The sequence below is a fragment of the Podarcis pityusensis genome (assembly GCF_964106645.2).
Source record: "Podarcis pityusensis genome assembly, chromosome: 6".
NCBI classification, from domain to species: Eukaryota; Metazoa; Chordata; class Lepidosauria; order Squamata; family Lacertidae; genus Podarcis; species Podarcis pityusensis.
The window spans coordinates 96902310-96919416 of record NC_138030.1 but is presented as its reverse complement, the minus strand read 5'-3'; the positions used below and the strand labels follow the sequence as shown (position 1 = coordinate 96919416).

The 17107-nt window shown below is 44.5% G+C and overlaps 1 protein-coding gene across 1 annotated transcript in view; it reads left to right on the top strand.

Annotated features, from left to right (window-relative positions):
- The window catches only part of NMNAT2 (nicotinamide nucleotide adenylyltransferase 2), a 65872-nt gene that overhangs the window by 16304 nt on the left and 32461 nt on the right, over nucleotides 1-17107 (top strand). Inside the window, exon 2 of the mRNA XM_081012308.1 lies at nucleotides 16908-16996. Within this exon, the coding sequence (XP_080868434.1) occupies nucleotides 16908-16996 (89 nt within the window). The remainder of the gene's footprint in view (nucleotides 1-16907; nucleotides 16997-17107) is intronic.

The following is a 17107-nucleotide window of genomic DNA, read 5'->3' as shown; positions in this document are numbered from 1 at the left end:
TGGGTGTGGAGGGGGTGGCCACAAGGGCCTTTTGCATCGGAGTTCCAGCCCTTCGCAACCAGACAACATGAACTCTCAGCTCATCGTGGCTGCCTGCTGTGGGGAGACCGCGTCGTGATTCCCCAGGGACTCCGTCAGCGCGTCCTGGAGGCTCTGCACGTTGGCCACCCGGGAATTGTCAAAATGAAGGCGTTGGCTCGGTGTTACGTCTGGTGGCCTAATATGGACGATGCCATCACTGCCTGGGTGTCCGCCTGTCAAGCGTGCCAGGAGTCGAGGCCTGCACCACCGGCAGCTAAGGGACACACCTGGGAGACGCCAAAGACACCCTGGTCGAGGGTGCACATCGATCTGGCTGGCCCCTTTCACGGCCGGACCTTTATGGTAGTGGTGGACGCCTATTCCAAATGGCTGGAGGTCGCCCTGATGCACTCCACCACTACCGAAGCTGTCATCCGGGTGCTGCGAGGCCTGTTTGCAACGCATGGGTGTCCTGATGTCCTTGTCTCTGACAACGGACCGCAGTTCACGTCAGGCACGTTTGAGCGGTATCTTTTGGGACTGGGCATCCGCCATGCCCTAACGGCACCTTTTCATCCATCCAGCAACGGGCAAGCGGAAAGAATGGTGCGCTCGACAAAAGAGGCACTGGCGCGCCTGGACCGGGGAGACTGGCATGAGCGGGTCGCCGAATACTTGTTCGTGCAACACATCACCCCTCATGCGGCCACAGGGAGGAGTCCTGCTGAACTGCTTATGGGCCGCCGCCTCAGGTCACCGCTCGACCGGCTACACCCAGACTTTGCCGTGGCTGAACCCCCAGGCTGTGCCAACGCACCACGGTCATTTGTCCCAGGAAACCAGGTCTTTGCCCGGAACTATGTGGGGGACATCCCTTGGGTGCCAGCCACAGTAGTGGGAGTCACTGGACCTCGCTCGTACCAGGTGGCACTCGAAGACGGACGCTTGTGGCGACGGCACATAGACCAGCTTAGGCGCAGGGTTGGGGACTTGGACGCTACCGAGGTGCCCCCAACTGCGCTTGCGGCTCCAGAAGAGACACGTACAGATGGCGAGGCCCCACCTACACCTCCCTCACAAACTGCCAGCGTGGAGCCGAACCAAGCCGTTTCAGAACAGACTCAGACCACTCCACTTGCGGAGGCTCCACCCACAGCAGCGGATCCAGGGGAGTTGGTTCCAACGCCACCTAGGGTCGCACCACAGCCTCAGCGAGAACTGTGTGGCCCTCCGGACTTGGCTACCAGTCCCCGGCGGTCTGGCAGAGTTTCCAAGCGCCCAACTTATTTAAAGGACTATGTTGTTGGACAGGTATCACTGTTGGTCTAAGTATGGGAAATGTAACCGATATGCTTTTGTGCTTAATTGAACCATTACGCGTAGTGCTGTATATAAGGAAACCATTACGATTGTAACTAACGCCTTATCTCGGTGGGGAGGGGTGTTATGTAGTGTAGTTTCACCCTGGGCCAACAGGGGGATACTGTATATAGTTTTCACTCAGGTCTGTAGATAGTTTTCACTCAGGTCCGCGGCAGTTATTTTAGGCGGGAACTCTGGGCTGTTGTGGTTACAATGTTGACAGCCGGCTGCCTATAAATACAGGCCGGCTGAGCTGTTCGCAGTTAGTTCTATTCCAGCTTACCATAATAAAGAGCTACTTGAAGAAATCGCTGTGCCGGCTGCTATGTCAACCCACCACCTAACACTCCCTGCTTCCAAAATCTCTTGCAGAAGCCATGCCTCTCCAGGGTCAAATAAGTAAATCTACTCTCAGTATATTAGAAGCAATCAGCAGCTAACATCTGGTGCTTATAAGGATTTTATTAGTCAATCACAAGGAGAACTTCCTGGCCAGGGTTAGGTCTTGACCTCTCATGTGCTGTGCCATGTGGCTTGAGTAGTGAATCAAAATCAAAGCTACCATCCCTGCTAAAGCTATTTCCAGGTCTTTCCAATTCATCAAGTGTAACACATGGCCAACTCAACTGTTACCTTATTTTGGGAGTATGTTTAATACAAAAATACAGTAAATGCAAAACCAAACAGAAAGAAGCAATTTACATTTCAAAAATTGCAAAAGCATCAGCAGTTACATGATTGTGTGATGATTTTGCTGGTTACAACCCAAAACCTTTTCATGGATATCATATCAATGGTGAAATATTGATCCAGATGCACATGGCATTCAATTCATATACCTTTAATAGTTGTCTAGCACAGTGAATTTCAGCAAGTGCAATTTGTCCTGCAGGGGTGGGAAAAAACTGCATTCGTTGAAATTCCCTTTGCGTGGAATAAATACTCTTGAAGTTCCTTGCTGGAAGCTGTTGCTCTTAAACAGGCTTGGAAACTGGTTTGAATGTGTAGTGTGGAGATGTTCTCGTATGAAAAAGGCAACTGCTCAGAGAAGCGGTGGTCCAGCTTAGAGTTTGCATCCTTACAATAGTCTGTCAAACATTAAAAGCTTCCCTAAACAGGGCTGCCTTCAGATGTCTTTTAAAAGTCTGGTAGTTGTTTTTCTCTTTGGCATCTGGTGGGAGGGCGCTCCACAGGGCGGGCGCCACTACCGAGAAGGCCCTCTGCCTGGTTCCCTGTAACTTGGCTTCTTGCAGTGAGGGAACCGCAAGAAGGCCCTCGGCGCTGGACTTCAGTGTTTGGGCAGAACAATGGGGGTGGTATTTCTCCAAAGCCCCCAAAATGTATAAGGACAATCATCATGTCATGTCTCTTTGACATCATTTGAAGGGCAGCCATTTTGGGGGTTTTCCCCATTGCTTTGCTGGAAATGTTAAGGTCTTTATTACCCTAAGAATCTGCACAAATAAATTCATCGTAGCATAATGTGCCCAGAAGCACATGACAGGCCAATATTATATATGGACTGTAATAGCGGGAAATAATTCTTCAGCGCAATTAATTTTGACATGAAAATTATTACCTGTTGTGGTTTACAGGACATCTTCATTTAATCAGGGCATCCCTGAGCAAGATTAATTGGACGACTGAGGGCAGGATTTAGCAGTGCAGCAAGTTTTTAGCCATTACTCCTGTGGGAACAGGATCTGGCTCCTTAAATATTTTCAACAGCAATGTATTATTGGTATGAAATGAAAGGTTTTCCACTGTGCTCTCTAATCTGTAAATCAGATTGCACGACAGAGGTTGGAGCATCCCATCTCCTCTGCCTATATACATGCCAGTTCCCAGTATTCCATCCAACTCTTCCAATATTCCATTACATTTTGGTGTGTCCAAGGCTTAGATCTCACTCAGGTGGGGAATCTGTGACTACCGATGCCCCACGTGATGGAATGCTCCTCTACATCACGTCTTGATGAATTCCTGTAACTTTCCAAATAACAAATGTTCCAGAGCAGGGTGGGGTTGGGGTTGTGCAAGAGCTCCTCTCTAGATGGCAATAATGTGATTCCATTGGGGAATCACTGCAGAATAACTAACACAGTGGAATGATGTGTGGACAGCCCAGTATAGATCCACAACAAGTGCACTCTTATTGTGCCAAGGGTATGTTGCAGAATGCACCTGCAAAAAAACCCCAGGCTGGAGGGGTCCTGAAATCATCGTAGTATCACTCCTTTAAAGAGAGCTTGTGAAGAGGAGCTTCACCCCCATGGGTTATATAGGACTGTCTGTTCTGCTTTACTGATTGTACTAGCACCCAAATCCACTGCCTGAGGCAATCTTGCCTCATGTTAGGGTCTACCTCATATACTTCTTCAACTTTTGCCCCTAAATGATGTGTGTTGACACTATAGAAAAATTGCACGCAATCCTCTGAACTCATTGGAAAGCAGTGTGATAATTTAAAACTGTCCTCATCTAAGCTCCTACCCAAGGCTGTAATTTAACTGGAAAGCAGTGCTGATTCGATAAACTGAGATCAAAATCTGCATCCATGATGGAGAGAATCAAAGCACCTGAAGCAAATTTGAAGTTTGGGTCCCCTCCATTAAATATTTCCTAAAGAAAAAGCATGAAAACCATTTAACTTATACGTTGGGACAAGTGCGGCTTTCACTAGAAGCTGGGATAGTTGCGGAGGAGAGCAGTTTTGCTAACTGGGAAATAATAATTTTAAACATTGTTTTCACTGTGGTTGTGTGGCTAGATTCTCTAATTCCGGGGTCGGCAAGGTTTGCCTCGCCTGGGCCGGTTCACTCCAGCGGAGATCCCTCCATGGGCCGGATCGCGTGCGCACATCAGTGTGTGCGCCCGCGATTTCTGCCGTCTGCACAGACGCAATTTCCAGTGCCGCAGAAGTGAGTCCCCGTGCCACGCTGCGCCGGTTTAGCACAGCACACAGGGACTCACCAAGTGGGCGGCTTGGTTCGGGGGTGGCTCGTGGGCTGGTTAAACGACCCCCTGGGGCGATTGTGGCCCAGTGGCCTTAGGTTGCCGCCCCCTGCTCTAATTAAAGGACATTGAAAAATCTCAAAAGGAGCAGTGATGTCCATTTGGTTCAGAATGATTCCTAATCATTAAAACATCGAACTTGCTACTAAGAACTAAAGAGCATAATCACCTCATCAGTGCCAGCCAAGATCAGATCTTACCAGGAGGACATACAACTCAGTGACCAGAAGGCAGATCAAGTCAGAACACAATTAAAGCCTGCCCTATAGAACAGAGTGGGCTGTGTTTCAGCATTGCTAATCCCACTGAAACCCCATTAAGAGAACATAAAATATTGAATGATAATGAGATTGGCTTGGAGCCATGGTTCTGAAATGGTGGAACAGGCCTCCTCAAGAGGCACAAGCAGTTTTAAGACTGGGTGTGTGTGCTTGTTTTTACCCTCAGTAGTAGCACAAGGCCAGTTTATGTGTTCAGGTAAATCACATGCTACAAATATGTAAAACTCCCCTATTCAACAGTGTACCTGGGGGAAAGGAATGTTTAAGTGACACTCGTGAGAAAATTTCCCTTCCTATGGAAAGCTGTCATGCCTCTGAGCGGAAGCTCAGGCCAAGCCTAGGGCCCTCCAAATGGCAGGGATGGACTCGGGGCTTTCAGATTTCAGCAGCACCCTGTGTTTGAGGCCAAAATTTGGTGCCCCCTCATCTCTTGCCACCCGTTCTGCTATATTCACTGTGGGCAGATCTACACTCATGGTTTTTAACGTTAAGGAAGGGTTAGGGAATGGTTTTGATAACGTAGATGGGCACATGACATTCTACTTTTTACGTTCACAATGCGTTATTACCTTGTCTTTTTATTGCTTAATTTTTAATTGCTCTACGCTGATATATTGGTGGGACCCTGCTCATATGCCCCTATGTGGTGTTTTACCATTGTCCCCCTACGTTCTAACACCAACTCCCCTCCAGTGGTATTCAAGGGGCAGATAGCAAAGGACATGGAGGGAGGGAGGGAGGAAGCATTAAAATGTGACACCAGAGGGCAGAGCAGAGCAACCAGCAACCAGTATCAGGGAAAGAAATACTGCCGTGTTTTGGAAAATGGGGTGGCCAGGTATATTACTTACATTTGACAAAAAAGACCAAAGTAAAAAATTGTTTTAAATAACAAGTATGCCCTGTGAGGTTTTAGAATGACCTATCTAATATTGTCCTAATAGGGGACAATAATGTTAAATAGGTCAGTGTGGATCCAACCTATGTCCTAGTTGCGATGCCCTAGGTTTGGTGCCCACACTTTTGTGGAACCAGTTACGCTGCTCTAAATCTGCCTCTACAGGTCGCACCAGACTCAAGTGTTGGTATATGAGCCCCTGCAGTTTGGTCAATAGTGGTCAGGGATGATGGGAGTTGTTGTCCAGAAATCTGGAGGGCCGCAGATTCCCATACAAAGTGTAGCTTGTCTTCACCTCTGGGTTTCATGAGCCATGCATGTTATAGAATCCTCCATTCTCGCTTTGTAAATCAAGCCCGATGCTCCGTAGACATGGGGGGCTGGCAGAGGGGGCTATAAAGCAAAACCAAGGAGGAGGTGGGATTGAACTGAGTGACCAGAAACCTGAAAAGGAACATTTGTCATATTTTGCTGCAAGTTCCTCTTGTAATAATCATAGTTCAGCATCTTCCTGATCCACTGGTTTGTTGCATAATCACATGTTTTATCTGCCCTCTCACTTCCAGTCTGAAACAGTCCAGTCCCCCAGGAAGTCTGTCCTCCTCTCAGCCATCTGTTTGGGCATATCAGGTCCAAGGCAAGTGCAAAAACCTGAGGGGAGGAAGCAGCCGATCCTCTTCCAGTCTCTGTGCTGGGGAGCACCTGAGCCTTCCGCCATGTTGAGTTGATTGGGAATGCTGGGAGCAGCCTGTAGTACAAGCTACAGACAAAAAAATTGAGTGGGGGATTATATGGGGAGAGGAGGAAACACCAGGATTATTTAAATACCTACAAGTCAAATGTTTGTCTGAAGCACTGTCCCTTTTCTCAAAACAACTGTAGCAAAAAACCCTGCTTTATTATTTGTTTTTAAAATGCATGTCCTGTTTTCCCACCAAGATGGCTAACAATATAACTACAAAAAACACAATAAAGCAGCACTTTTTAAAAAAGATAGTTAGATAATGCTTCAATCAAAACAAGCAGTTGAAACCAAATTTTTTTTGTCCTGCTTTTCTATATTGCATTTATTTTTATTTGTCTAATGATAGCTTCTTCTTTTTAAAAGAGAAACTTCAACTTATTTTCAGCCTGCTGTGTGTGGTTAAGCAGTGGTTTGGGTCAAAAGGTCCACCGCCCTCCCCAACCTTCACTGGTGGTGAGGCATGATAGTTGCTGAGAAGCGACCTGCCACTGCAGATGGCATCAGCAGCCAGCCTTTTCCAGAGAGACAGGCGGGCATTTCTCTAACACCTCAGCTGACGCACTGCTGTCACCCTAAAGCCATCAGAGAGCAGGAAATTCCAGCGTTATAACCCAGAATGAGGACCCTCAGGTCTGTTCTGACAGCTTAGCAATTAAGTGTCCTCAAAGGAGGCTTTGCCTCTGGCTGCCAGGGCAGCTACTTCACATTCGTAGTGGCTATACAGTGGTACCTCGGCTTATGTACTTAATTCGTTCCGGAGGTCTGTTCTTAACCTGAAACTGTTCTTAACCTGAGTTACCACTTTAGTTAATGGGGCCTCCCACTGCTGCCGCGCAATTTCTGTTCTCATCCTGAAGCAAAGTTCATACCCTGAGGTACTATTTCTGGGTTAGTGGAGTCTGTAACCTGAAGCGTATGTAACCTGAAGCGTCTGTAACCTGAGGTACTACTGTAGTTCTAAAATCTGACTACTTGTCCATCTATTAAATTATCCTTGTCTCTACTTTCTGCTGTGCTGTCTCCAGAGCTGGGATCAAAACCACTGTACCTGCCCAGTGGAAATTTTTCTTTGAAGAGCTGCTTCATTCATGCCATACTACAGGTTGCTTTTGAAAGTTGTAGTTCACACTATGCAACATGGTGGTGGGCTGATCTTCAATAAAATACGCCTAGCATTCCCATGGAACCCCTGGGCAAAGGAGATAAGTAACCACACAACCTTTAGAAGACACCTAAAGGCATCCCTGTATAGGGAAGTTTTTTAATGTTTTATTATCTTTTTATATATGTTGAAACTTGCCAAGAGTGGCTGGGGCAACCCAGTCAGATGGGTGGGGTATAAATAATGAAAATAGTATTATTGTTATGGAATAGGATGTCCTTATTTTCATCAGAGAAATGATGGAGGGTATGGGGATATCAGGCACTTTTCTCCTTTCCCGTAATACAGTGGCACCTCGGATTAAGAATTTAATTCGTTCTGGAGGTCCGTTCTTAACCTGAAACTGTTCTTAATCTGAGGTACCACTTTAGCTAATGGGGCCTCCCACTGCTGCCGCGCAATTTCTGTTCTCATCCTGAAGCAAAGTTCTTAACCCGAGGTACTACTTCTGGGTTAGTGGAGTCTGTAACCTGAAGCGTCTGTAACCCGAGGTACCACCGTACTGACATTTGCGTGTGGTCGTACTCTTTCTTTCGTATGATATTGCATACCCATGTGTTGTGAACTTCGCTATTTTGAGTCTTTTTGGATTGAGAGCCTTTCGGGGGGCATTTAGAATGTAACTGGAATCTGGATTTGTATACCGTATTTGGTTTTGATGGAGGAAGGTGCTGGATTCAGAAACAGTGAGGAATTCATATTGATTTCAGTGAGTAACACTTAGTTGCATCGTTATGATACCACCCCACGGTTGTCTTAGAAACAAGGCAAGAGTGAATTCTAAAATGATCTATTGTGCACCTAATTTAGGCTCCTGTGGACTAATTCTCCTGATTCAAGCTTGCATTCCACATTGCAATCAAAGGCTTAAATTATGCACATGAACAGTTGGAAAGACAAATTTAGAGAAGGGGAACGTATTGAGAAGAGTAAGGAAACACTATTCAAAACACAGAGAATTTTTAGCAGAAAGAAGAAATAAATAAAATGGTGGGATGAAGTGAGATTTATTGGGTGCTGGGGGGGATTTTAGAAGCCAGTGTATCAGTGGGAAATTATGGTGTTTAGAGGCACACAAAAAACCTAAATGCAGAAACCTGTAAAGTGTGATTCTAACTCGAATTAAGTCTAGGGCCATGATCCACATCTTCTTGGGAGTTCCAGCAAACTCAGTAGGGCTTACATTCAAGTAAGAATTGAGCTGTACATGTATTTAAATGCTCCAGTTGAGGCCTACTTCACATGTGTGCATGTACACACATGCCAGTTTCCTGAATTGTTCCCATTCAGACGTCAGGTAGAAGAAATCATATGACTAAATGCTTCATCAGGAGAAATATTCCCTGCACATATAAAGTTGGCATGTTGGAGAGATAAACCAAATCCTTTTCCCTGGCATATTGTTTGCATACCCTTTGAGTATACAGTTGAACATGCCACCTCTCTCCTGTAGTCAAAAACGGTATTGTCCAGGGACAATCTTAGCATTTTTTCTGCTGTTTATGTGAACTCAGACCTCAGTAATCGATTCGTATTTATAGATTAACAGATGGGAACCACGGCATGTGAGATTGACCCCACCTTTGTGACACAGATGTGCACACGCCGACTGCTGCATTGCTTTCCAGCTTTGGGTAGCATGCTGGCCAAATGACAAAGAGGGCAGGGTTTCTGCACAACTGTACAAGAGCTGTGCGGGAGAAGAGATTACAGCTGGTACAGTTTGCATCAGAAGCTATACGGATGCAGATTTCTGCAGGCTTTACCTGACTTCTGCAATGCAGGGCAAGGACTTTTTTGGGATGAGAGGCAATTTATTGCCAGGGAACAGGTTTTTTTGGTTTGGTGATGGCATCTTGACTTTGCCAGGTTGTGAATGAATCCCATCCAAAGAAAGCATCATTTACAAGCGCCTTCTCTCTTAGGAAGGTCTGTGATACTAATTCCAAACTATGTATAATGTTTCAGATGTTTGAAACATGCTAAGCAAAGACAATGAGGGTTTCAGGAGAACGGAGGTTTTCCAATCCTACCTTATTCCAACTCTACAATTCTACGATGTTATGATTCTGGGAACCCTTTCCATATCATCTCACCTGCTTAGCACCCCCCTGTGTCTTCCATGGCACTAGGGAATTGTAGAACATTCTGAGATACTCCAGAGGGACATGCAGCTCACATGGGGCTCTGATGAAGTCTGTGGTCTCAACGTAATTGTGTGCGTGCTGAAAGTGTGGTCTAAAACACACCTAACCCTCCCCACAAAGGAGATTAGTAATGACGAGTGAATAGGGATGGGGAAAGTCTATTAACTTATTGACTCTTATTTTTTTCTGTCTTAATTTCACCTCTCCACATTTTTACATCAATTTGCATTTTTAAAAGACATTATGAAAATTCCTCAGCATTTGCACATAAATTTCTCACAATGCATTCTTGCAAAGCATATTCCCAATATATGCTATATGTTATGATTCTAATATAACACGTTTGTATATTATTTTCACTAACATATGCATTTCTGTGCACATTTTGGTACATGCATTTTTGTACACATTTGCAGTAGTGTGAACTTCAAAGGCTGGCTCTGTTCTGTTCACGTATTGTATTGGAAAGTGCAAACTGTGGCACACCACCCCAGTCTCTGAGTTTTGGAAAGAAGGCACAGCAGAGACTGTGGTGTATTTAGGATAGATGGTTTATTTACACATATATACAACCTGAGCCTATGACGGAGGGGGTTCACAGCATGAACACAGCATAAACAAGAGGGTCTTGTTTCTCCCATAGCTGCAGCCTTGGATTCAAAGAGACATCAGACATGATGCTCTGCATCTCTGACTTTTTAGCTTGCTGTCTTTCTTCTCAGTGACATCACACACATACACAAACCTGTACTCATAAACTCTGGCTTTGTATGTTGAGGGTGGGAGTCCTACCCATTTGCTGTCTCGCAGCAAGTCCTTTGTTCTTTTAATGGCCCATTGCCCAGGGCTTATCACCTCTAGAGGAAGCTAGCCTGACTTAATTTAGCTTTTAACACTTGCTAAATCCAGCGATTAGAAGAGTCCAGCACCCATCTCAACACCCAAGGCTTGAATAAATTCTAACACTTGCTGAATCTGGGGGTTATAGGAGTCTGGCACCCACAAATTCCTAACAATGCTAACTTTTCTCCATTATTCCAAACTGCAGGTCAGTCTAGAAGCTCCTGTTGGGTTAGGAAATCACAGAGCTGCAGTCAGCTCAAGATGGCTGGGCATTGTATCTATTTCATGTTGATCTGGACAGTGAGCCATGAGAAAGGGGTCCTGTTTATTTGGCAATGTCTGTTCCTTGACTTATAACTAACTTCATTTTGCTCTTTGATTCTAAAGAAATCCGAGACTGAAATGCAGCAAGGCCTTATTATCTGAAGGTGTCAAAATGCCAGGAGTGATCTATTGCTTTTGTTCCAACAATGTGAATTAATTTCCATGGCAACTGCAGTCCTCTTCCTGTTCTGTGTTGAGTGTCCATCCAAAGCAAGAGCTCTAACTCTGTTATAAAAAGTACTTTTAAAAAGGCCATGCTGACAGCTTCCCAGTTGGACCTGTGCCGGGTTGGGTCGCTGTAACAGATTTTAAGATTCAGGGCCCTTGCATCCCATCATCAGTCTCAACAGAAATGGTGAAATTAGCTTGACTTTTAAGTGCATCTGGTAACTCCTGCACACAAGAGTTTTATGTTAAAGGCTAAGCTTCTTCCCCTTCACTGCAGTATTATGGGGTGGAGGGTGAGTTTAAATCCTATCCTGATGTCATCAGCTGCAGACTTGACATTTCTCAGCGGCCAGAGAAGCTTCCGTCTGTGAAAAGGAAAACATAACTCCTGTCTGTTATTTCGTACTGCTAATGTTACAGTGAATCCTCTGACTTCCAAATGAACTGTGCCACCTTTGCACCAGTGACAATACTTGTCTGTTTTCTACTCTGCCCACATTCCTCCCTGACCCCGTGCTCTGGGTCACTTTCTGACAGCCCAAAGCAGGGGATGGATATAACCCACAGCATCCTTTTTCTAGGGTACACAAAACTTAGAAGGAAGGCTGTCAAGGGGTGAGGACCAAGATGGGGAAACTGCGCCTACCTGGCCTTGCTGAGGCAGCAGAAAAAAATGAAATAGATGGATGGGAGCTGTGATGATGGCAGGTGTGTCCAAGTGCTGTGCTCCCAGACTGAGTGTCCTGTGGGTTCCATATGCATGGAAAGAACAAGTTGGGATGACATGTTCCTCTGCCAACATTGTGTTCCTAAACCCATGTTTGCTGAGGTCAGGGCTTTTTTCAGGGGGAACTCACCAGAACTCAGTTCTGGCACCTCTCAGGTGGGTGCCATTGGCATTCTAAGAGAAAGAGGGAGGTGTTCATGGTGAGTTCTGGCTCCTCTTTTTCTAGTAAAAGAGCACTGGCTAAGGTTACAAAGATGTGGGGGCAGAGTGGGCTTAGGTTGGGGGGAACTGGGAGTAGGGAGAAAGAGTGCTTAATCCTTCCTACCAGCCCTTTCTTTCCCCTACAAATTCTTGTTTTCTCTTCAGTCCAACTAAAAATAAAAATAAAAGTCCTCATAATTTTTTTGTTAGGATTTCATTGTAAATTTAACTGGATAGACCCATTTTTGTATGCAATTTTGCTTAATAGACACATCCTTGAAAGTAGATCCCCCTAATTTAATGGATTAAAAAAAATACCAATATATGCATTGTTTATTTTTCACCCCAAAGTCCCAAGATGGGTTACAACATTAAGATGTTACAAACAGTTTGAAACAACTTACAACTTGTATGCACATCTTGATATAAATGTTCATATACATATTTGTGTATGTTTGTGCACACATAGCTCTGTATTGTGAAAATTTAGAGAAGCAGGAACTTTGGAAAAATAGCTGCCTTTCAGTTTGCATGTTGTTTTCAGAAGTGCAAATAAGGTAATGTAATTGCTCCCCCATCGTTACCTCCCACCCCAGACCCAATATTATATTGGAATTACCTGCCTTCCTTGTAATGTGTATAGTTTCTCCCTTTATGATTATAGATAGTTCCACAACCCGTGAGCTCAATGAGCTTAGTAGGGCCTGCAAACAGATAATTATTTGATGCTGCCTCCGAACTTCTTGGCTGCTGTCTCTGCAAATTAAGAATGTCAGTGCTGTTGGGGTGGGACCCTTGGCCACTCATTCTTGGCACCTCCAAAAAGGCACTTGACCTTGCCACTCTCTAAAACTAGCCTTTCTTATGAGTTGTAGTCAGACACTGTTGTGCTGTGTTATGCATTACAGCGAGCAATTCCTAGCTGCTGGCTGGTGAATGTCCATCTGGACCAGGGGTCAGCAATCTCAGGCCCAAGGGCCACAAGCAGCCCACAGGGGTCATTTAACTGACCCCCGAGCCGAGCCGCCTGCTCAGTGAGTCCCCGCACGCTGCACTAAACCGGTGAAGCAGCGCAGCGCGGGGACTTGCTTCTGCAGCACCGGAGGTTGCATCTGTGCAGACATTGAAAATTGTGGGCACGTTTGCGATCCGGCCCACGGGGGGGGATCTCTGCTGGAGTGAACCAGCCCAGGCGAGGTAAACCTTGCTGACCCCTGATCTGGACAAAGGACAAAGTAGGTAGAATTTAGCATCATGCTGTTCCGGTTGTTCCATCTGCACATGCATTGCAGCTTGGCAGATGGATTGACCCCCCCCCCCATCCACCCTGACTTCTCCTCTAAGCCAGTGGTGGGGGTGGGAATGTGGGGCAAGCCCTGTTGTGCAAGCAGAGGTCCTTGTGCAGGGCTTCTGCTTAGGGGGCTGGTTAGGTGAACCCTTCCCCTCCAACACGTCTGAGATGAAAATTGGGGTGCACATCTTTTGGTGCCGCGCTGCTGCGTGAGCCAGCAGGCTGGCGGGTGAAGCACTGATGGGAACCATGACATTCCCTCCCTGGAGGTCAGAGGCGAGGGAGAGAGGGAGGGAAGCAAACGCCCCCCAGGACTCTTGCTCCCGGTAGCCACCCGTCCTGGCCCACCCCCAAGAATCTGCTGCCTAATGGAAAGGTCCGCCTCGCTACTGCCTGCTTTAGCCACGAGTTGTGAGATTTGGCTGATAGTTATTGTGACAGGGTAAAAGAAAGGAGTCCTTTTTTTCAAAATCTCTAATCCCAGGATGTTTAGGATATGAAGTTAAGAACAGCTGTGGGACAATTGCAGGTGTTTTTTGCTAACCCCCAGAGTGCAGAGGGTGGTTTCTCTCTATCTCTTTCTATTTGTGGATATATATATATTAACTGGGAGGCCAATGACAGCCAGAATTAAGAGAAGAGATCCAACTTTGTGTGAAGGTTTTGACACAGAAACGCACAAAGCTACAACACTGAGATCTAAGGCTGACAGTCTGACTGGCTTGCAGTGCCTGTACTGGAGTTTTGGCAAGGACAGCCGGGATAAAATTAAGGCAGAGTGACGTCCTGAGCTTTCTGAATTCAAAAGCTTTAGAAGATTTAACGTACAACCCTTTTGTTATGTACTAGGCAGCATTTTTGTTTGACTGAATTCCAAGTTCTCTCTGTCACAGAGTCTCTCATCAGAAATGTACCATGTTTGGGTTTGTTGATTTGTTTTTTTGCTGTAGTTTCAAGGCCTCAGCCATTATCCAGATACTGTAGTCTTGCTTTTGAAATAGCTTGCGTGCAGATGCTAAAAATACTGACTGCTTATCTAGTGCTTTGCTCTTCAAAGCACTTTGCATACACTATCTCAGTCATCCTTACAGTAACCCTGCAAGGTAGTCAAAATAAAAAAAATCCTTCCAGTAGCACCTTTAAGACCAACTAAGTTAGTTCTTGGTATGAGCTTTCGTGTGCAAGCACACTTCTTCAGATACACTGAAACAGAAGTTGCCAGATCCTTCTATATAGTGAGAAGGTGGGGAGGGGTATTACTCAGAAGGGTGGTGGGAATGGGAGATTGGCAGATAGCTGAGATGAGCCTGCTGACGACTCTTAACGACTGTAATAGGTCTTACAGGAAAAGGCAAGGGGTGAGAAGGTGAGAAATGGCTTAGTCATGTATAATGGGATAAGAATCCAATGTCTTTGTTCAAACCAGGTCTCTCCATGGTTTTAAGTTTGGTAATGAGTTGCAATTCAGCAGCTTCTCTGGAAAGACTGGAAAGAGAAGCTGCTGAATTGCAACTCATTACCAAACTTAAAACCATGGAGAGACCTGGTTTGAACAAAGACATTGGATTCTTATCCCATTATACATGACTAAGCCATTTCTCACCTTCTCACCCCTTGCCTTTTCCTGTAAGACCCATTACAGTCGTTAAGAGTCGTCAGCAGGCTCATCCCAGCTATCTGCCAATCTCCCATTCCCACCACCCTTCTGAGTAATACCCCTCCCCACCTTCTCACTATATAGAAGGATCTGGCAACTTCTGTTTCAGTGTATCTGAAGAAGTGTGCTTGCACACGAAAGCTCATACCAAGAACTAACTTAGTTGGTCTTAAAGGTGCTACTGGAAGGATTTTTTTTATTTTGACTATGGCAGACCAACACGGCTACCTATCTGTACCTGCAAGGTAGGTCTGCCCTATCATCTGTAGATTGCAAGGCTGAGGCTAAGAGGGAGCAGTTGGTGTAAGGTGACCTAGTAAGGTGAAGGTGAAGGAAGATTTGGACTGGAGATTTCCCAGTCACTCTCTTAGCTACTGGTTTGTTTGTTTAGATTAGGGCCATCACCTGATCAAATAAAACATTTTTATTAAAAAAAGATCTGCCCAATTTAATCAAGGGCAGTGTTTTGTTGTTGAAGAATTTTTAATTAAACTGCTTTGAGGTTTATTCATTTTTACTATCAAGCGGTATATAACTTTTATGAAAAAGATGAATAACATTGATTAACCAATTAATCAACTAACCAGTTAATCAACTAAAGAATCCTTTTGACTCCCATGAAGCTTCCCCTGGCTTTCCCCTGCAGCTTCAGTTGTTCTTGTCCTTTTGGTTTGAAAATTACCGTCATATATTGCTGCTTCTTGAATATTTGCAAACCAAAGTGTATCATGCAGGTTTGTCCCATCATAGTTGTGATGCCTGGCCTATATTTGCTACTAAGCAAACTGTGTCACTAGGGTAAGGCTTTGTGGTTTTGTTTTGTTTTAAAGTGTGCAGACGTTCCTTTAATGTGATAATTGAGTCAACAGACGAATGCAAAGGAATGTCTGGCATGATTTTGCCAACTGGACAATACGTCACCCAGTTGCTATTTAATTAATATATAACATACATTTAAATTAAAACTAATGTTTTAATGTATTTTTAATCTTTTGTTGGAAGCTGCTCAGAGTGGCTGGGGAAACCCAGCCAGTTGGGTGGGGTATAAATAAATTATTATTGTTGTTGTTGTTGTTGTTTATTTGTTTATTTATTTGCAAAGTTGGTAGAAATGCTGTACTCCCTGAAGGCGTAGGGCTAGATATAATCACAGGGTACTTAGGGATTCAGGATTGTTAGTCATACTGCAACAGAGAGAGAGATGGGAAAAAGGGCCACTCCATCAACTTAAATATGCTATTAATTTTGTGATTGGACACTTAACTTGGCAAGTCTGTGTTTGAGGAAAAAGCACATAAACTGCTTTTGGGAAACCAAATAATTTTATTTTTACCCTTTGAAAATGTTAGGTAATGTGAAATAATAATAATTAATAATAGCAACAACATTTGCAAGTACTTGGCAATCTTTTTAAAATATTTCTATGCAATTTTACACACCTTTTACTTACCAAGCAAAACTAAATTTTATTAATGTAATCACAATATTTTTTGAATTCCAAAGTCATGTTTCAAATTCCAAAAATGAGGAGTTGTAAGTTTAAAAATTCAACATGCCTGCCATTGCAATGGGCACAATGACTTTAGAGCTACCAATATTGCCTTGCTTAGTTGGGGAAATTAACAATAAAACAATGAACAGGGTGGTGATACAATGACTACTGCAGTTGATGCAAGATAATATCACTAAGGCAACTATCTGTAAACAAACAGGAAATGTCCATAAAAATGGCAAAAGTACTTTTTTTTCAAAATAGGTTTTATCTTAAACAACTGCAAACACAGTAAATAAAGAGATTCCTCGATTGAAATAATTTATCTTACAGAGATAAAGATGGGCAGAGAGATTCCTCAAGGCAGGTGCAGGTGCCGGTGGGTCCTAGGGAACAAGGCAGAATTCATTGATGGCTTTTGTACAGATTTTGAGATCCACTGTTTTTGAAAAGCGTTGCAGTCCTCTGTGCACACATATTTGGACTGGTTTGGCCTGCTTTTTCATATCTGGTGAAAAGAATTTAAATACTCATTTGTTTCTCCCTCCCCTGCCGTCCTTTCCTTTCTACTAGAAAGAGCCCGGGATTATCTGCACAAGACAGGAAGGTTCATTGTCATTGGTGGAATTGTCTCACCTGTACATGACTCCTACGGGAAGCAGGTGGGTCAGCCCTTTTATTCTTTCCAATGTTTGTGATGCTGCCAATATAATATCCATTCATGATGAATGCGAGTGGCACCCAGAAGCAGTTCCTAAGGTTTCTAGCTGAAT